General features: G+C 43.2%; 1 protein-coding gene across 3 annotated transcripts in view; it reads right to left on the reverse strand.

Moving 5' to 3' along the window:
* Positions 1–19,876, reverse strand: part of LOC114241603 (hemicentin-1) — a 77,339-nt gene that overhangs the window by 478 nt on the left and 56,985 nt on the right. Inside the window, exons 48-57 of one of the 3 annotated variants that reach the window (XM_089739508.1) lie at positions 15,112–15,339; positions 13,940–14,102; positions 9,942–10,058; positions 8,890–8,984; positions 8,125–8,256; positions 7,240–7,341; positions 6,538–6,631; positions 2,175–2,291; positions 1,053–1,181; positions 81–206 (exon numbers count right to left, since the gene is read on the reverse strand). In XM_089739508.1, coding sequence (XP_089595634.1) covers positions 81–206; positions 1,053–1,181; positions 2,175–2,291; positions 6,538–6,631; positions 7,240–7,341; positions 8,125–8,256; positions 8,890–8,984; positions 9,942–10,058; positions 13,940–14,102; positions 15,112–15,339 — 1,303 coding nt within the window. Of the gene's footprint in view, positions 1–80; positions 207–1,052; positions 1,182–2,174; positions 2,292–6,537; positions 6,632–7,239; positions 7,342–8,124; positions 8,257–8,889; positions 8,985–9,941; positions 10,059–13,939; positions 14,103–15,111; positions 15,340–19,876 lie in introns of those variants that run through there. The other 2 variants (XR_016325657.1, XR_016325656.1) reach the window with 2 other exon arrangements.

Here is a 19,876-nt window from a genome sequence, read left to right on the forward strand (position 1 = left end):
TGTGGGCTGTGAGCTCGTTCACACATCTAAGCAACAACAAAAAAACTAGCTTATAGAACGTTGAGGTCAGTTGGACTCACGGGGCACGCATCTGTGTTTGTCGATGTGCAGCCGCAGGTGCTTGGGGCAGGCGCACACGTACCCGCCGGCCGTGTTCACGCACGCGAACTCGCATCCAGCTATACCTTGGACGCACTCGTTTATATCTGGTACGACAGAAAGAGATAGAAGATGAGCTACAAAGCGAGTTTTCTTTTTCGCTGGTAACCTAAAGAACTATTCCGTCTACCCACCTGAGAGGACTTGTTAATACTGGCCTTAGCAGGAGCAGTGCTTCGCTGAATCTATTACCGAATCTGAATCGCGACCCATTAAGAACATCCGAGGAACTGGTGGTAGGACCTCTTGTGAGTCCGCGGGGGTAGGTACCACCGCCCTGCCTATTTCTGCCGTGAAGCAGTAATGCGTTTCGGTTTGAAGGGTGGGGCAGCCGTTGTAACTATACTTGAGACCTTAGAACTTATATCTCAAAGTGGGTGGTGCGTTTACATTGTAGATGTCTATGGACTTTAGTAACCACTTAACACCAGGTGGGCTGTGAGCTCGTTCACCCATCTAAGCAATAAAAAAAAAAAGAAACTCAGTAGATGGAAATAATCGCGCAGTACTGTGTCATATAACATACTGTGAAACCTAGCCTATAGAATCAGCCCGTTGAGTTTCTCAGCAGGATGCTATTCCGGTCCGGTAGTAGAAGATTTGCGAAGCAAGAGGCCTTGAGGTGTCAGTGCGCTTAGTGCGAGTTTTTTAACGTTCTCGATAGCGTAAAAGTTAGCTCATATTTGTATGGAATGGGATCGTTTGCCTACGCTTGCCGCTAGGGGCGCTGTTCCAACTGCATACAAAATTGGCTTAACTTTTACGCTATCGAGAACGTTAAGAAACTCGCACTAAGCACACAGATCTCGTTAGGAGATGTTCTGGCAGCAGGAAATACCTTCCTGGCTGAGGCCTTTGAGCCCCCAGCTATCAATAAAATGAGGAATAAATACCTAGACAGCGCTGTCCGAGCCCCAGTGCGAGGTAGCCGGCGGGACACGTGCAACGGTAGGCGCCCGCCGTGTTCACGCAGTACTGGGTCGCGTGGCACTCGTTGTACTCGATCTTGCACTCGTCTATGTCTAGTAAATAAAACAAATGAATCGATCGATTGCATTTTTTTTACTGCTTAGGTGGGTGGATGAGCTCACGGCCCACCTGGTGTTAAGTGGTTACTGCAGCCCATAGACATCTACAACGTAAATGCGCCACCCACCTTGTGATATAAGTTCTAAAGTCCCAAGTATAGTTACAACGGCTGCCCCATTCTTCAAACCGAAACGCATTACTGCTTCACGGCAGAAATAGACAGGGCGGTGGTACCTACCCGCGCGGACTCACAAGTGGCCCTACCACCATTTCTTACGCAAATTATCATCATCATGCTTTCCTATTACCCTCTGCTGGGGTGTAGGGCTCGAATCAAATTTTTCCATTTACGCAAATTATAATGTGAAAATTTGTTGAGTACGTATTTCATTAGAAAAATTGGTACCCGCCTGAGAATCAAACACCGGTGCATCGCTAGATACGTATGCACCGGACGTCTTATCCTTTAGGCCACGACGACTTCGACGACGAATAAATCGATCGATTACTTTTTACATTAGCATCTTTTATCTTTAGTTCCTCCATTATGTTTTTTATCCCCTATTGTATTGCTGGTAGCCAGGGGCTATTAGCTACAAGAGCAGTGCTTCGTAGAATCTACCACCGGATCGGAATCGCGACCCACTAAGAAGGTCCGGTGAGAAATTCAGTGGGCTAATCGTGGTTACTTTCTCGCCCGATATTCTCAGTGGGCCGCGATTCCGATCCGGTGGTAGATTCTTCGAGGCACTGCTCTTGCTAGGACTAGTGTTAGCAAACTTTCTCGGGTTGATCCCGTGAGCTTCCCTACCAGTCCGCACGTAGCTGGAAAAGCTAATAGGTACGGGAAAAAAACACGATTACAATGAATCTTCAGTACCGGCTCTGCCTGGCACTCCAGGGAATGTTTCTGCCATCAAAATTAGAGGGGTGATGGTCGTATATTTTCACCGATTTTTGCAAATCGAAGAGATAGATAAGATTACCGTGGCACGTGTCCGTGGTCCGCTCGTACGTGTACCCTGGGTTGCAGCGGCCTCTCTCGCTTCGGTCGAGGTTGCTGGTGACGTTGACGTCATAGTAGGCTGTCGTCGCTCGTGTTCCTTTGTTAAATAAATCACTGTCAACTCTGCGTTTGTTCGTATAGATCAGGGGCTCCCAAACTTATTTTGTCTACTGCCCACTTTGAGAATAAATTCTTTTTAAGCGCCCTCATTTTTTCACCTACCTAAAAACCACTATAGCGAGAACTCAGTCAGTGTCTAAGAGTCCTCCTAGATGAATTTACAAATTGCCTACAAGCCTCTACACCACGCCCCCTTTTTTTTCTGGGTCTCTTACCGCCCCCCTTTATGCCCGCAGCGCCCACAAGGGGGCGTTATCGCCCACTTTTGGAAAGGCTGGTATAGATCTACCATAGATGGACGAGGCTCAAAGCTCACCCGTGTGCCTAGTGCGCGTTTAAACTTCTCGATCGCGTAAAAGTTAACTCAAATTTGTGTGGAGTTGGAACTGCGTCCCTGCGTTCAAACGAGAAGTGAAACATTGTATTAAGCACATTGGTCTTAGGTATTGGAGCACGTGGATGGCACAACATAAATGCCACCACCCTTGGGGTGACAGACAGAGAGTCTCAATGACGTCGCTTGTAGCTGAAAGTAAGTATTGTACTTTTTGACTAAGCGTGTTGCTGATAACTCTATTTCTATAATCTAACCAAGCGTGTTGCAGATAATAATATTATTAGGTACTTTTAGGTTATTAAAATAATATTTTGTGTAAATGTTAGCGTTTAAGACGAAGGTTCGAGAACTGTTTCTCAGAGAGTTAGCAGAGTCATCTAATTCATAATATTTGTTTATATATTTATGATATGTATATATTTAAGTATATCTATATATTTATGTATATGTATTTATTTAAGTACGAGTATTTGTATCTATAAATATTATATATGTTATATATGCACATATGTTTAAATAATATCACCTTCACACTACACCTACCAAGCTTCATCTCTGCGCTCCCCTAAGGTAGACTGTTACAGAATGCCTATGGCATTAAGTCCGCTTTTATACTTTCTAGGATAAGAAGTTATAAATAAATAAATAAAAATGTTTGGAAATAAATTTTAAATATAGTGATTAAAAAAATTCAATACTTAAGTCTCAATTAAATGAATGTGCATCGTATTACCCCCTGAAGTGGACAGGGGTGTGATATCTGGCCGTGTAGCCTACAATGAGTTTAGTGCCTGGTGAAACTATTTAACTAATACTTTTAGATTGTCTATGACGTACTTTGACGGTCCAAAGTCAATGTAAGGTGCTGGAGAAGGATGCTCCGTATATCTTGGACTGAGCATCGCACCAATGCCTCGATCCTAAAGGAACTTAATATCTCTCAAAGGTTGTGGTCAACAGTACAGATTCTCCGATATTTTGGACACGTATCGCGACGTCCAGCAGAGCCTATCGAGAAACTTGTTGTTCAGGGTAGGGGCAACGGTAAAAGATCGCGTGGACGAAGCCAAATGCGCTGAACTGATTGCCTAGATGGGTGGATGAGCTCACAGCCCACCTGGTGTTAAATGGCTAATGGAGCCCATACACATCTACGACGTAAATGCGCAACCCACCTTGAGATATAAGTTCTAAGGTCTCAAGTATAGTTACAACGGCTGCCCCTCCCTTCAAACCGAAACGCATTACTGCTTCACGGCAGAAACGGGCAGGGCAGTGGTACCTACCCGCGCGGACTCACAAGAGGTCCTACCACCAGTAATTACGCAAATTAAAATTTGCGGCTTTCATTTTTGTTACACGATGTTATTCCTTCATCGTTGAAGTCAATCGTGAACATTCGCTGAGTACATATTACATTAGAAAAAATGGTACCCACCTGCGGGATTCGAACACCGGTGAATCGCTCCATACGAATGCACCGGACGTCTTATCCTTTAGGCCACGACGACTTCTATTTGATGATGACGTAGTTCGCTATAGACGTATGATATGGTACCTATATTGAATGCAAAACGTACCCGCCGCCACGTAGAACTGTTCAACGTTAGGCGAATACTTAGATTTTATTATCTCTGGTTCCATTTCGTAGACTGCCTCCGGCGTGTACACTTCCTGTCGACAAATAAACTATATATATAAAAATGAATTGCTGTTCGTAAGTCTCGCTAAAACTCGAGAGCGGCTGGACCGATTTGGCTAATTTTGGTCTTGAATTATCTGTGGAAGTCCAGAAAAGGTTTAAAAGGTAGATAAATATGAAAATGATCAAAATTAAATAAAAATAACAATTTTGTTTTTCCTTTCTCGCCCGATGAGTTTGTTTCGCCGGTTCTTCTCAGGACTGTGGCTTTTTTTTGGAACCGGTGGTAGAGTTAACATTGTTATTTGTATTTTGACATTCAACAAGTGTGTCATACTGACATCTAAGTTGAAATAAATGATTTTGAATTTGAATTTGAATTTGAATCTTTGATGTGTCCCCCGTCGGACGGATTCCTTTTGATTGTTTTAAGTTTATTTTATACAAAAGTTTAGGTCTTTTATTTATCGATTGAGGCACTCCGAAGTCTGCCAGGTCAGCTAGTGATAATAATAATATTTATTCAAGCTTCTTAAAATACAAACACGTACAAGCTATTGTCAGCATAAAAAATGCATACAATTTTAAATAGCTTCCTTTAATTTATTAACACAATTTGATGAAATATTTATCTACTTACATCGTCGTTGTGGTGTGTCTGTCTGTCCAAAACGTCATTGTCAGAAGTACTCGTTGTATCCGACGTATTATCGCATTTCGGTAGATCGGGACATTTCCTAACCTGAACATTAGTTTATTTTAAATATGAATTTAATTACATATTGGGAAAACGCTTTTGCATACGTTCCCTTGGAGTACATTTTGTAGTTTAATAAATAATAATAAAATAATTAATTATATGACTATAATTTTACAAAATATTTAAATATGATAAAAGATGAAGGTAAACATTGTGTTCACAATTATTAATCTCAACATTATGAATGATTTGCCGAGTCATGGCGTAGTAATAAAACTCTCTGCTCCTACTATCAGCCCACAGATGTCCACAGCCGGGCATGGGCTACTCCCAAGGCTCGCCACAGACCGGTCCCGGGTTGTCCGCGCCGAGCAATAATACCTTATATGTACATAAAAAATTGCTGTGTGGCCTTATAACGCACTTGACCGTCCACCCTTATATTATAGAAATGTAACTTCGGCGCGTTTCAAGATGGGTGTTAATTAGGCTACGCTCGCATAGCCCCTGTTCGCTTTTGAAATCTCCCGCCAACTTGCCCGGTACCCGCGCGATCTATTGAGCGCGACACTAGCGCCACGCGTTGTCGCAGCTAATGCAACATTTGAAAAAGTGGGTCGTGAAATCTTGAGCAGTTAGTCTGTATTTCTTTGAAACTTTAACAATCAATAAAACTGAGCTATCGTGCAACCCCAGGAAGCTACCAATTTAGGTCCGAAAAAAAAAAACAAGATGGACGGCAACATTTATTGTCTATGGATGGGCCTTCAGTGACAGTGACAACAAATATATTAAGTGTATATATAATCAAGTGCGTGTCCTCACTTGAACATTGTCCCCGGTACATTTGACCTTGGTGCGGCACCGTCTTGTCCTGGTCTGCGTTCCGGAGCCGCAGCTTGAGCTGCACTGCGACCAGCGCGACCACACTGACCACTTCGGATGGCTCTCTTCATCCTACAACGAACCGTCAAGTTTATTGATCATCCAACTCAGTTGTGTGTAGCTGTCTGGAATTTCAGGACCACATCTCTTTTTTTATTTTTTTATTTCATAGATGGATGGACTAGCTCACAGCCCACCTGGTGTTAAATGGTTATTGGAGCCCATAGACATCTACAACGTAAATGCCGCCACCCACCTGACCTATGAGTTCTAAGGTCTCAGTTTAGCTACAAAGGCTGCCCCACCCTTCAAACCTAAACGCATTACTGCTTCACGGCAGAAATAGGCAGGGTGGTGGTACCTACCCGTGGAGACTCACAAGAGGTCCTACCACCAGTAATTACGCAAATTAAAATTTGCGGCTTTCATTTTTGTTACACGATGTTATTCCTTCATCGTTGAAGTCAATCGTGAACATTCGCTGAGTACATATTACATTAGAAAAAATGGTACCCACCTGCGGGATTCGAACACCGGTGAATCGCTCCATACGAATGCACCGGACGTCTTATCCTTTAGGCCACGACGACTTCTATTTGATGATGACGTAGTTCGCTATAGACGTATGATATGGTACCTATATTGAATGCAAAACGTACCCGCCGCCACGTAGAACTGTTCAACGTTAGGCGAATACTTAGATTTTATTATCTCTGGTTCCATTTCGTAGACTGCCTCCGGCGTGTACACTTCCTGTCGACAAATAAACTATATATATAAAAATGAATTGCTGTTCGTAAGTCTCGCTAAAACTCGAGAGCGGCTGGACCGATTTGGCTAATTTTGGTCTTGAATTATCTGTGGAAGTCCAGAAAAGGTTTAAAAGGTAGATAAATATGAAAATGATCAAAATTAAATAAAAATAACAATTTTGTTTTTCCTTTCTCGCCCGATGAGTTTGTTTCGCCGGTTCTTCTCAGGACTGTGGCTTTTTTTTGGAACCGGTGGTAGAGTTAACATTGTTATTTGTATTTTGACATTCAACAAGTGTGTCATACTGACATCTAAGTTGAAATAAATGATTTTGAATTTGAATTTGAATTTGAATCTTTGATGTGTCCCCCGTCGGACGGATTCCTTTTGATTGTTTTAAGTTTATTTTATACAAAAGTTTAGGTCTTTTATTTATCGATTGAGGCACTCCGAAGTCTGCCAGGTCAGCTAGTGATAATAATAATATTTATTCAAGCTTCTTAAAATACAAACACGTACAAGCTATTGTCAGCATAAAAAATGCATACAATTTTAAATAGCTTCCTTTAATTTATTAACACAATTTGATGAAATATTTATCTACTTACATCGTCGTTGTGGTGTGTCTGTCTGTCCAAAACGTCATTGTCAGAAGTACTCGTTGTATCCGACGTATTATCGCATTTCGGTAGATCGGGACATTTCCTAACCTGAACATTAGTTTATTTTAAATATGAATTTAATTACATATTGGGAAAACGCTTTTGCATACGTTCCCTTGGAGTACATTTTGTAGTTTAATAAATAATAATAAAATAATTAATTATATGACTATAATTTTACAAAATATTTAAATATGATAAAAGATGAAGGTAAACATTGTGTTCACAATTATTAATCTCAACATTATGAATGATTTGCCGAGTCATGGCGTAGTAATAAAACTCTCTGCTCCTACTATCAGCCCACAGATGTCCACAGCCGGGCATGGGCTACTCCCAAGGCTCGCCACAGACCGGTCCCGGGTTGTCCGCGCCGAGCAATAATACCTTATATGTACATAAAAAATTGCTGTGTGGCCTTATAACGCACTTGACCGTCCACCCTTATATTATAGAAATGTAACTTCGGCGCGTTTCAAGATGGGTGTTAATTAGGCTACGCTCGCATAGCCCCTGTTCGCTTTTGAAATCTCCCGCCAACTTGCCCGGTACCCGCGCGATCTATTGAGCGCGACACTAGCGCCACGCGTTGTCGCAGCTAATGCAACATTTGAAAAAGTGGGTCGTGAAATCTTGAGCAGTTAGTCTGTATTTCTTTGAAACTTTAACAATCAATAAAACTGAGCTATCGTGCAACCCCAGGAAGCTACCAATTTAGGTCCGAAAAAAAAAAACAAGATGGACGGCAACATTTATTGTCTATGGATGGGCCTTCAGTGACAGTGACAACAAATATATTAAGTGTATATATAATCAAGTGCGTGTCCTCACTTGAACATTGTCCCCGGTACATTTGACCTTGGTGCGGCACCGTCTTGTCCTGGTCTGCGTTCCGGAGCCGCAGCTTGAGCTGCACTGCGACCAGCGCGACCACACTGACCACTTCGGATGGCTCTCTTCATCCTACAACGAACCGTCAAGTTTATTGATCATCCAACTCAGTTGTGTGTAGCTGTCTGGAATTTCAGGACCACATCTCTTTTTTTATTTTTTTATTTCATAGATGGATGGACTAGCTCACAGCCCACCTGGTGTTAAATGGTTATTGGAGCCCATAGACATCTACAACGTAAATGCCGCCACCCACCTGACCTATGAGTTCTAAGGTCTCAGTTTAGCTACAAAGGCTGCCCCACCCTTCAAACCTAAACGCATTACTGCTTCACGGCAGAAATAGGCAGGGTGGTGGTACCTACCCGTGGAGACTCACAAGAGGTCCTACCACCAGTAAAAACGTAAACGTCTCTTCTGGGGTGTGCCATAAAAGAAAAGAAAGTTATGAATACTTGATAATAATAATTATCTTAATTATCAATAATAATTTAATATTATATAAGATTTAGTGGTGGTAGGGCGTCCTTTAAATGGCATGGGTGGGTCCTGGCTATTTGCCGTACATCACTGATGTACGGCAAAAATAACGGCGTTTCGGTGTTAAGGGCGCATGGAACATATGGTACAAAACATAAAATATATCTCACATATGTACATATGTAAAACACATACATATATAGTATATACGTGTCGCATAGTTACCTCACATTGTGGCATCCTGCATTTTCGTTTTTCCCCACTCTCTCCCTTGCACGTGCTCTCGTCAACTATGACCGTGTCCGATTGAGTTGTATTATCTGTAAACGGTTAATTAATCTCACCAAATAAGGAAAAAATATTTTTATGAACTCCTTCGTCCATTACGTTAGCTATGACGGTTTATTGCCAACAAGCTGCCATGTCAAATATTGATAATGAATAGCACGTTCCGTTCCATTCGTATTAGAAATTATTTGGAAAAATTAAAAGTTTGTCAAGGTCTAACTCAGCGGCTCTCAATCTTTTTTACTCGGCATGCACTAATATACTCATTACACATTCTCGACACGGTGGTTGAGAGCCACCGGTCTAGTCTGCTAGCGCCCTCTAGGTTCAGAAACATGGAAGTTTATGAATCTGGAATATTCGGATTCCTGGATATGTGCTGTTATTGACAGTTTAAGTAGTGGAGCATGTCTTGAGCCTGTTAGTAGATGCGTTTCAGTTACTAATAAAATAGACGCCGTTTCACCTTTTTTTATGTGTAAGATTTATTGATAATTTATCAACTTATGTTTTAATAACAAGTTACATTTCCAGTTCCAGTTTATAATGTCCATCTCTAATGAATCGGACTGACGACGCAACCTGCCGGTTCTACATAGAAAAGTTAGATGCACCACAAACACTTCCATGACGAGTTGAAATCATATTCCTGCTTATTTCGAACGTGAATTGGATACGGTTCTTTTTCGAATAGCGGGACATCCATTGTATGATACAGTATGATACAGTTGAATACATCGACCTCGTATCAAGTGGCTACTTTTGCTTGGTGATGTCCATGGACTCTCACAGCCATTTCACACTAGGCGAGCCGTGAGCTCGTTGAACATTTACGCAACGAAATAAAATTTCGATTGATCATTTACGCAATATAATTGTACAATTCATTAGTTCTGTTAAATTCCCTAATGCTAATATACCTATATAGATAATATGCAATACCTATTAGAAGATTTCTTGTGTTAGGAATCCACCCTCTATAAACCTACCTATGGTGTTGTTGTATTCGTCGATGTAGTGACACGATCTGGACCGGAACTGGTATCCAGGGCCGCACGTGACGTTGCAGTAAGACCATTTAGACCAATCGCTCCATTTGCCCGGGACTGAAGCAAACCAAGGACATTACCTCGAAAGCGAAACAGATTACAGCATACGCACTCCTTTACCAACTGTAGATACGAGTCCTTCTTCCTTTTATGTTTAATATGGGAATTGGCTTCTTAGGATGCTATATCTACTGATTTTCTCGGCGGTTCTTCTCAGTGGGTCGTGTTTCCAATCCGCTGGTTCTGTAAAGCACTGCTCGTGCTAGAGCTAGTGTTAGCAAACTCTTTCAGGTTGAGCCCGTGAGCTCAACTATCTGGTCGCGCGTAGCCGGAATAGTCCCTTAAGTTACCAACGAATAGGGAAAATATGCTATTGTTGCCAGCATCGAGTTTATTTACTTTCCAAATAATACACATGTGCACAATATGGCTATGCGAATAATTATATTGAGCGGAGTAATTTGTATGAAATTTTGCCCACTGAGTTTCTCGCCGGAACTTCGCAGTGGGTCGCATTTCCGATCCGGTGGTAGATTCGAAACACTGCTCTTGCTAGGGTCAGTGTTAGCATCACACCGGTTTGAGCCCCGTGAGTTCACCTACTAGCTAAGATTACGCTGAAATAGTCTCTCAAGGCTATCCGCTTAGGTAGAAAAAAAAATCTAATAATTTGTAACGAAATGGATTGAAAAGAGACGAGATGGAAATAAATCTCCAAAATTATTTACTGAGGCCATAGTGGATTTTTTTGGAAGAACCCTAGCCGATCGCTATTATTCCACGTATAAACCTGAAGAAATACTAGCAATTAAACAAAATTATCCACAGACAGAGCTTAGAATTATCTACGAATCTCTTACGTCTTCCCGACAGGTAGGTCATGAAGACTTTACATAAGGTCACTGGTTTATAGTTTTCTGGACCTCAAAAAGATAAAACATGACCCTTATAGTCTTATGTCTAGAGTGTGGGATACAGAGCTCTAATTAGTATAGTATTTTTTACCTTCCGAATGTAGTCTATAAAGTACAGTGGCTATAGTTGCGTGTAGGGTTGCCACCCGTACTTTATAATAAAGTATTGTACGTTATTTCAGGTAATTGTACTTTATTCGGCTTGATATGGTTTCTTTGAGATTTTGAAAAGCTTAACCATAGGTATTTTTTCGTTAAGCGAAATACATCGATTACTCAATCGATGTCGCCATTTGCTAACGCCACATCACCTATAAAAACCTATTACTTGATTATTGACATCTGTCAAATGGGACTTCGTAATTGGATTAGAGTTTATGTACTCGTTTTTTAACAATTCATTCTGAGCGCAATTTAACCTCAAATATAATAACAGTAACAAATGTCACTGTCATTAATTGTTACAATTTCGTGTTTAATTTATTCAATTGTAATTAAAATATACATTAAAAAAAAAATGTGTGGTGGTGTGGTGGTCGACGCTCCACTTGGATCGTCTGATCACTGCCTTATCCGTGCTGCCATACCACTCTCTCGTCCTAGTCGTCGAACGACGACCGGGTTTCGAAGAGTTTGGCGGTACAGGTCAGCAGACTGGGATGGAATGCGTGAATTTTACGCACCCTACCCATGGGGGCAGCTCTGCTTTTCCTCCGATGATCCTGACGTCTGTGCGGACCGACTTAAAGACGTGGTGCTTCAGGGAATGGAATTATTCATTCCTTCTTCTGAGGTGCCCGTTGGGGGTCGCAGCAAACCCTGGTATAATAAAGCCAGTAGGGATGCTGCACGCCTCAAGCGGTCTGCATACGTGGCATTTAATGTTGCTAGGAGATGCCGGGATCCTGATATCTCGGAGAAAAGGCGGAAATTTAACGCCGCCTCTAGGTCCTATAAGAGGGCTATTGCCAAGGCGAAGTCGGAGCACGTTGCCAGAATTGGCGAGCGACTGAATAGCTATCCCTCTGGGAGCCGTGCTTTCTGGTCGCTAGCTAAGGCTGCAGAAGGTAACTTCTGCAGGTCTAGCCTTCCACCACTGCGTAAGTCCAATGACAGTCTGGCTCATAGTGCGAAGGAGAAGGCTGACCTTCTGGTCAAGCTCTTTGCCTCATACTCGACTTTGGATGACGGGGGAGCCACGCCGCCCAACATATCCCGGTGTGACAGCTCCATGCCTGAGATTCGCATCACACAGCGTGCGGTCAGGCAGGAGCTTCGGCTTCTTGATGTCCATAAGTCGAGTGGGCCAGATTGCATCCCCGCAGTGGTTCTAAAAACATGCGCCCCTGAATTGACACCCGCGCTAACGCGTCTATATCGCCTCTCGTACAATACCAACAGGGTTCCGTCTCCATGGAAGACTGCTCATGTCCACCCTATCCCCAAGAAGGGTGACCGGTCGGACCCCTCGAATTACAGACCTATCGCGATAACTTCCTTGCTTTCCAAGGTGATGGAGCGAATCATAAACATCCAACTTCTTAAGTATCTTGAGGATCGCCAGCTGATCAGTGACCGGCAGTACGGTTTCCGTCATGGTCGCTCAGCTGGCGATCTTCTTGTATACCTCACACATAAATGGGCTGAAGCCTTGGAAAGCAAGGGCGAGGCTCTCGCTGTGAGCCTTGACATCGCGAAGGCCTTCGACAGGGTCTGGCATAATAGGGCACTTCTATCGAAGCTTCCAGCATACGGGATCCCTGAGGGACTCTGCAAGTGGATCGCTAGCTTTTTGGATGGACGGAGCATCGCAGTTGTCGTCGACGGCTGCTGCTCCGATACCATGACCATCAACGCTGGTGTTCCACAAGGTTCGGTGCTCTCCCCCACGCTTTTCATACTGCATATCAATGAAATGCTATCTATTGATGGCATGCATTGCTATGCGGATGACGGCACGGGGGATGCGCGATATATCGGCCATCAGAGTCTCTGTCGAAGCGTTGTACACGAGAGGCGATTAAAACTTGTGTCTGAAGTGGAGAACTCTCTGGGGCGGGTCTCCAAGTGGGGTGAACTGAATTCAGTTCAGTTCAACCCATTGAAGATACAGGTTTGCGCGTTCACTGCGAAGAAGGACCCTTTTGTCATGGCGCCGGAATTTCAAGGAGTATCCCTGCAGCTTTCCGCGAGTATCGGGATTCTGGGGGTCGATATTTCGAGCGATGTCCAGTTTCGGAGTCATTTGGAAGGTAAAGCCAAATTGGCCTCTAAAATGTTGGGAGTTCTCAACAGAGCGAAGCGGTATTTCTCGCCTGGACAGAGACTTGCGCTTTATAAAGCGCAGGTCCGACCTCGCGTGGAGTACTGCTTTCACCTCTGGGCCGGGGCTCCCAAATACCAGCTACTTCCATTTGACTCCATACAGAAACGGGCTGTTCGGATGGTCGATAGTCCTGCTCTCGCGGATCGCTTGGAACCTCTCGGTCTACGGAGGGACTTCGGTTCTCTCTGTGTTTTATACCGCATGGTCCATGGGGAATGCTCTGAGGAATTATTCGAGATGATTCCCTCATCTCCTTTTTATCATCGCACCTCCCGCCATCGGAGCAGAGTTCATCCATATTATCTGGAACCGCTGCGTTCATCGACAGTGCGTTTCCAAAGATCTTTTTTGCCACGTACCATCCGGCTTTGGAATGAACTCCCCTCCACGGTGTTTTCCGAGCGCTATGACATGTCCTTCTTCAAACGAGGCTTGCGGAGAGTTCTTTATGGTAGGCAGCGGCTTGGCTCTGCCCCTGGCATTGCTGACGTCCATGAGCGACGGTGACCACTTACCATCAGGTGGGCCGTATGCTCGTCTGCCTACAAAGGCAATAAAAAAAAAGAAAATAAATATATATAAAAGTACTTCATTTTAATACTGTATCCTTTTTTCCTACCTATAATAACTATTGTACTTTATCTGCAAAAAAAAAGTGGCAACCCTAGTTGCGTGTGACGTTCGTACTGTGACCGTACCCTGCACGGCGAGGTTGTACCTCCGGTGCGCGGTGCCGGCCTCGTTCTCCGCCACACAGATGTAGTGGCCGGCGTCGCGGGAGGACCCGCCCCGGACGTAGAGCAAGCTGTTGCCGAGGACGCGCACGACGTTCGACGCACTCTCGCTCAGACGCTGCGTGTCCTGCAACGGACATACTCACTGATTGTTCATTTAGTTCAGGGGTTCCCAAACTTATTTTGTCTACTGCCCACTTTGAGAATAAATTATTTTTAGCGCCCCCATTTTTTCACCTAAAAACCACTATAGCGAGAGCTTAGTCGGTGTCTAAGGGTCCTCCTAGATGAAATTACAAATCGCCTCCCATGCCTCTACACAACGCCCCCATTATTTTTTTTTGTTTTTTACCGCCCCCCTTTAGGCCTGCAGCGCCCACAAGGGGGTGTTATCGCCCACTTTCAGAAAGGCTAATAGTTGGTTAGAAATTATTGTGGCAAAGTTTATGAATTAATTCATTTATAATACAATACAATGATGCTTTAAATTCAGAGAGTCATACTAGATTCACCGAACGAGTAGGTGACCACAAGGGGCTCTAATCTGGAGAAGTTGCTAACACTAGCCCCAGCAAGAGCAGTGCTTCGCAGAGTCTACCACCGGATCGGAAATGCGACCCACTGAGAAGATCCGGCAAGAAACTCAGTGGTGTTTGGGCTGTGTCTATGGGTTAATTTGCTTGCCAAGCCCTTCATCGCAAGCGACGGGTTTGATGAGGTCGGTGACCGGTGCTTGAGTTACCTAAAAGCACTGTTAATGGATCACGTGATCCGTAATGACGCGCTTAGGGCAACGTCGACAAAAAAAGGTGGGTGTCGGTATTCACGTTATGATTACTAATACTTCCATATATCATTCGGTAACCACTTAACATCAAGTGGGCCATGTGCTCGTTTATATTATACAAGAAGAAAAAGTGGATTATAGTTGGTTTTCTATCTAAAACTACCTACATTATTTAATAAACTTTTATCAAGGAACTTTATCCCATATATTATGCATAGGCATACTATATTCTCATATTTTTCCGTCACGAATCAAAATAAAATATTAATTCAAAAATCAATCAAGAGTTTTAACATTTTGATTGTTTATTTTTTATTCGAATGAAAATAATATTAATTGAAATACATACCTTTAACCAAGTAATTTTCGGTGCCGGGTGACCGTCCGCTTCGCATTTGAGTACAACGCTCCTTTTCAATGGTACAACGTGTCTTTCTATCGCGCTACCTCCTACATTAGCGGCAATGGACGGCGCCTTTAATACGATCACGTCGAACACGACTTCAGTGGTGCCAACCTTGTTTGTCATCACGCACGAGTATTTCCCGCTATCCGATACGTCAGTGTTGTTTATTATCTGCAAAAAAAAAATCGTTCGAAAATCAAACCATAAATTCGAATTTGTTTTTTTTCTACAAAATCGCGTATTCACGTTCGCTACGATTTTTTGTCTCTTAATTGTTTAGATTGTGTGACTAGAATTATATACGATTAAAATAAATGTTATGGTATTTTAGGACAAAATTCTTTAACTAAATTCCCTGATCTTCCCATATCTTGTAATCTAACGGATTCAAATCTGGACTGGAGGAGGGCCAGTCTACGTGCCGGATGAGGTCGATTTCACGCGCCGCCAGCCAGTCTTGTGTGCTCTTCGCTCCATGAGCTGGCGCCGAATCTTGTTGGAATACCCAGTGCCTGTTATTGAACATGGTATGAGAAACGGGTTCCACAAGGTTCGTTAGGACTGTATTTTGATACACAACTGCATTCGTTTTTACACCTTTCTCACAAAAATGTACCTCTGTTAAGATCCAATAAGAAACTCCCAACCATACCATGAGCGAGGATGGAAAATGACCTCGTTGAACACGCGGAATACGGTTGCTAGCTTCTTCCCTACTGTGTGCGTACACCTTATCATTTTGTTTGTTGTAGCTTTCTTCTACGGTAAAAATTTTTTCATCCGAAAAAAGAATTTCCCGATATTATGTGTTCCGTTTGACGTCCGAAGTCCATTATGAGAGAGTACATCGTATGATTTCCACTGCAGGTCGCTAAATTTGACTACTTCCGTTTCCTAAGTCCCATCTACAGCGCCCTCTATAACGTCTGGAACCGAACCAACAAGCAAAGACAAGCCGCCATATTTGTCATTGTTGCGTCGTTTTATCCCACGTGCAGTCGTTAATATTTTAAGAAGTTAGTAATTTAAAATGTTATAAGCAACTTTCGAGATTTGAAGTAGAAAGTTTGTTTCAAACAAGTGTTATGATTATCTTCCGTTTCGTGAAACCTCCAAGGCTCTACAATGAGTGACGAGGTTATCGCGCCTTTCAAAGTAAAATTGAAGTGAGGATAGTTCTTCGATTTCTTCGGATATTTTTTCGGGTTCGTCGGAAAATAAAGACTAGGGACCAGCAAGAAAACTTCGAAAAAGTGACTGGTCGCGAGATCTGAATAAAAGGTTTGACTTACTGTCGCAATAATGGGTGAGTCATGTGAATAATATTTTAATTTCGAATCATGCTATTGCTGGTCGTGCACCAGTGGTCCCGCCTTTACACTTACAAATACCAACATCTTATAATAATAATTCTGATCTGGTTTCAACTTCCAATCGAAATTAGACAACGACGAATAGTTTTTACGTCTGCCACCAGACCGTCCGTTACCAGAAGCGGGTAAGTTTTGAAATTTGAGCATTTCTATAAAAGAATCAGATATGCAAAGATTTGACTAGCCGACTTGGAACGCGGTGCAGTATTCGGAGGTTCAAAAAAAAAAAAAAAATTTTTCCTGCGTTATCTAATGCTCTTTTGGCACAGAACGAATGCGTTATGCTGCCATACAAAACCTTGCCGACGGGTCAAATTCAGAGAATGTTCAGCTTAATACTTCCGCCATTTACGAAAAGTTTAAACCGCTATTCGGTAACGATTTCGCCTATAAAAGTTTCTAACGATATCCTTCAAATAATTTTCGGTAAGCGAGCCGAGGTTATACGATAGCGTCGTAGATACCTCATAAAGAAATTAAAGGATAGATATATCAGGGAAGATAGAGAAAATATCTTCTTCTTGTGATTATGTTTAACCCCAACTTATTATTGGCATATATACAGAAAATTGGTGGTATTGATAAATTACAAAAGCGGCACCGTCTGCTACTCGCATCCGGCCCGCATCGCAGGAACCCTCGGCTTGTACTGCCAATGCAAAGCCATGTCGAGGTAGGCCACATTCCAATACATCTAAAGAGGCCGAAAACAGATATTCTGAGCGATGCTATCCAAATAATTCCTCAGCAAGAAAACTGGGGGAGGGGGGAACAAGTACAAAGTGGAACGAAAATCAGGAAATAAAAATAAATTACTCAACAGCATTTTCAGGCGGATGTCTAAGACTATATCGAAACACCTGGACTCGATCCACCAAACGTAATATTGAAATTAATAATAACTTGATGTCAATCAAAATCCAAAATTTAATTCAATAGAGTTTTAGAACCCGCACCCCCGTCTTTCAGATTTCCTCTTTTCATACTTCCCAAGACCAATAAAAAATCGAATAATTTTCAACCTCAAGGCATTAAACAAGTACATGAAACAGTCTTTTTCACCTTTTCCACCATCGAGTTCCTAAGTTTTATAACAGATTGGAATATCAAACTGGATTTGAGCCAGGCCTATTATCATCTATCAATGACGTTTCTCGGGATCAGTTATCAGGGTCGTCTACTTCAGATGCTATGTCTGCCATTCGGCTTAGCTGCACCCCCGCGGATTTTTGCTTCAGTGACAAACTAAATAGCCGAAATACTTCGCCAGAAGGGTCTGCGACTAGTGGTTATCTGCTTGTACACCAGGGCAGAACATCTCCCGCCATCGGAGCATAGCTTATCCATATTATCTGGAACCGCTGCGTTCATTGACAGTTTTTGTCAATGAACAGTTGTCTTTTTTGCCACGTACCATCTGGCTATGGAATGAGCTCCCTCCACGGTGTTTCCCGAGCGCTATGACATGTCCTTCTTCAAACGAGGCTTGTGGAGAGAATTAAGCAGTAGGCAGCGGCTTGGCTCTGCCCCTGGCGTTGCTGAAGTCCATCGGCGACTGTAACTCTTCACCTTCAGGTGGGGGCCGTATGCTCGTCTGCCTACAAGGGCAAAAGACTTGTTGAAATCTCAAGTAACTATACTAAGACCTTAGAACTCATATCTCAAGGTGGGTGGCGGCATTTACGCTGTAGATGTCTATGGCCTCCAGTAACCACTTAACACCAGGTAAGCTGTAAACTCGTCCACCCATCTAAGCAACCGGTTATAACACTGACGAGCTTGATAGACTTTCTGGGAATCGTATGGGACACCAAATCCAAGACAAAGTCCCTGCCCAAGAATTTGCTCGTGCGATTTACTGCCGGCGGTTGGAACCTAAAGCAGGCGCAAAGCCTCTTAGGATATCTCAACTTTGCGACTTTCATCACCCACCGGGGAAAGTTGCTTTGCCGAGTCCTTGCAGTACCAAAGCAACAAGCTCAGGAGGTATCCACATTTACCAAAGCAGTATTCGGACGAGGTAGGTACAGAGCTGGATTGGTGGTTAGAGAAAGTCAGTCAGAGCACACCAATTCATCCACAGAGAATGACCACGAACCACGTCATCACCGACGCGTCGGACATTCAGTGGGGAGCCCTTGTAAACAACAGAACAGAATTTTCCTACATAAAGAACGAGGGAGGAACCCGGTTACGATAATTGCTAGATCTGACTGGAAAATTGCTTAACTTAATAGACCACCTCAAAGTTGTACTTCTCCCTCACCACCTACCGGGACTGTACAACACTGAAGCCGATCACCTCTTACGCAATCGCGGCGGCTTGGAGTGGTATCTCACAGAAAAAGCAACTACTAGGCTATTCAGCCTGTGGGAAACTTGTTCGCGTCTCGGACCGCTCATGGATAAAAAACTATGTTGACCTCTTGTGAGTCCGCGCGAGTAGGTATTTTGCCTTGAAGCAGTGGTGCGTCTCTGTTTGAAGGGTGGGGCAGCCGTTGTAACTATACTTGAGACCTTAGATCTTATATCTCAAGGTGGGTGGCGCATTTACGTTCTAGACGTCTATGGGCTCCAGTGACCACTTAATACCAGGTGAGCTGTGAGCTCGTCCACCCATCAAAGCAAAACTCGAACGCCTGCCTCTACAACGCGTTCAGCAGATCTTGGCATTACTGATTAGCATGGCCGTTTCCGCCGCTCAGTCTGATATCCAGAGTGCTGGACCACCTCAACTCGACCTCAGGTCGGTACATACTAGTGGTACCCAAGTGTAAGAAGCGCCTGTGGAGGCCAGACCTGAAATCACCTGCCCGCAAGCGACTCAAGAAGCTCAGAGATCTGAACATCAGTCTGGTGGACACTGACAATGCTACCGCCAGGCTGTCAGCAATCTACACCTGGAAGCTTGGCTCATTTTGGGTGGGACACGCTGACAGGGACATGGACATCGGCAGGAGAGAAACTTACTATTATCGTGCTGGAGAGAGTCTACGATAAGAACATACGCCCCTATTTGGAATAAGGGGTAAGGTTTTGTCAAGAAAATGTATTAATTCTTGTGTACCCGAATTAGAAAATGTAGCTAGATTTCTCTGTTATCTGTATTTATCTCATGGTCTCTCCGGTCTACCGGACCATTCTAGTTTATAAGTCTGTTATATAGCGTCCGTTTGTGAAACTCTATCGGATATAAAAAATAGCTTCGAGCCCGACAGTGAAACATACTGAAATCTATTTCCTTGACAAAGCCTGCACCTTCTAAATTACTGATATTTGGGTCGAAAACTAATTGATCTTCACACCAACAGTCCAGTTGGACATTCGTGGCTGCT

This window comes from Bombyx mandarina, chromosome A1 (assembly GCF_030267445.1).
Source record: "Bombyx mandarina strain Sakado chromosome A1, ASM3026744v2".
Lineage (NCBI taxonomy): Eukaryota > Metazoa > Arthropoda > Insecta > Lepidoptera > Bombycidae > Bombyx > Bombyx mandarina.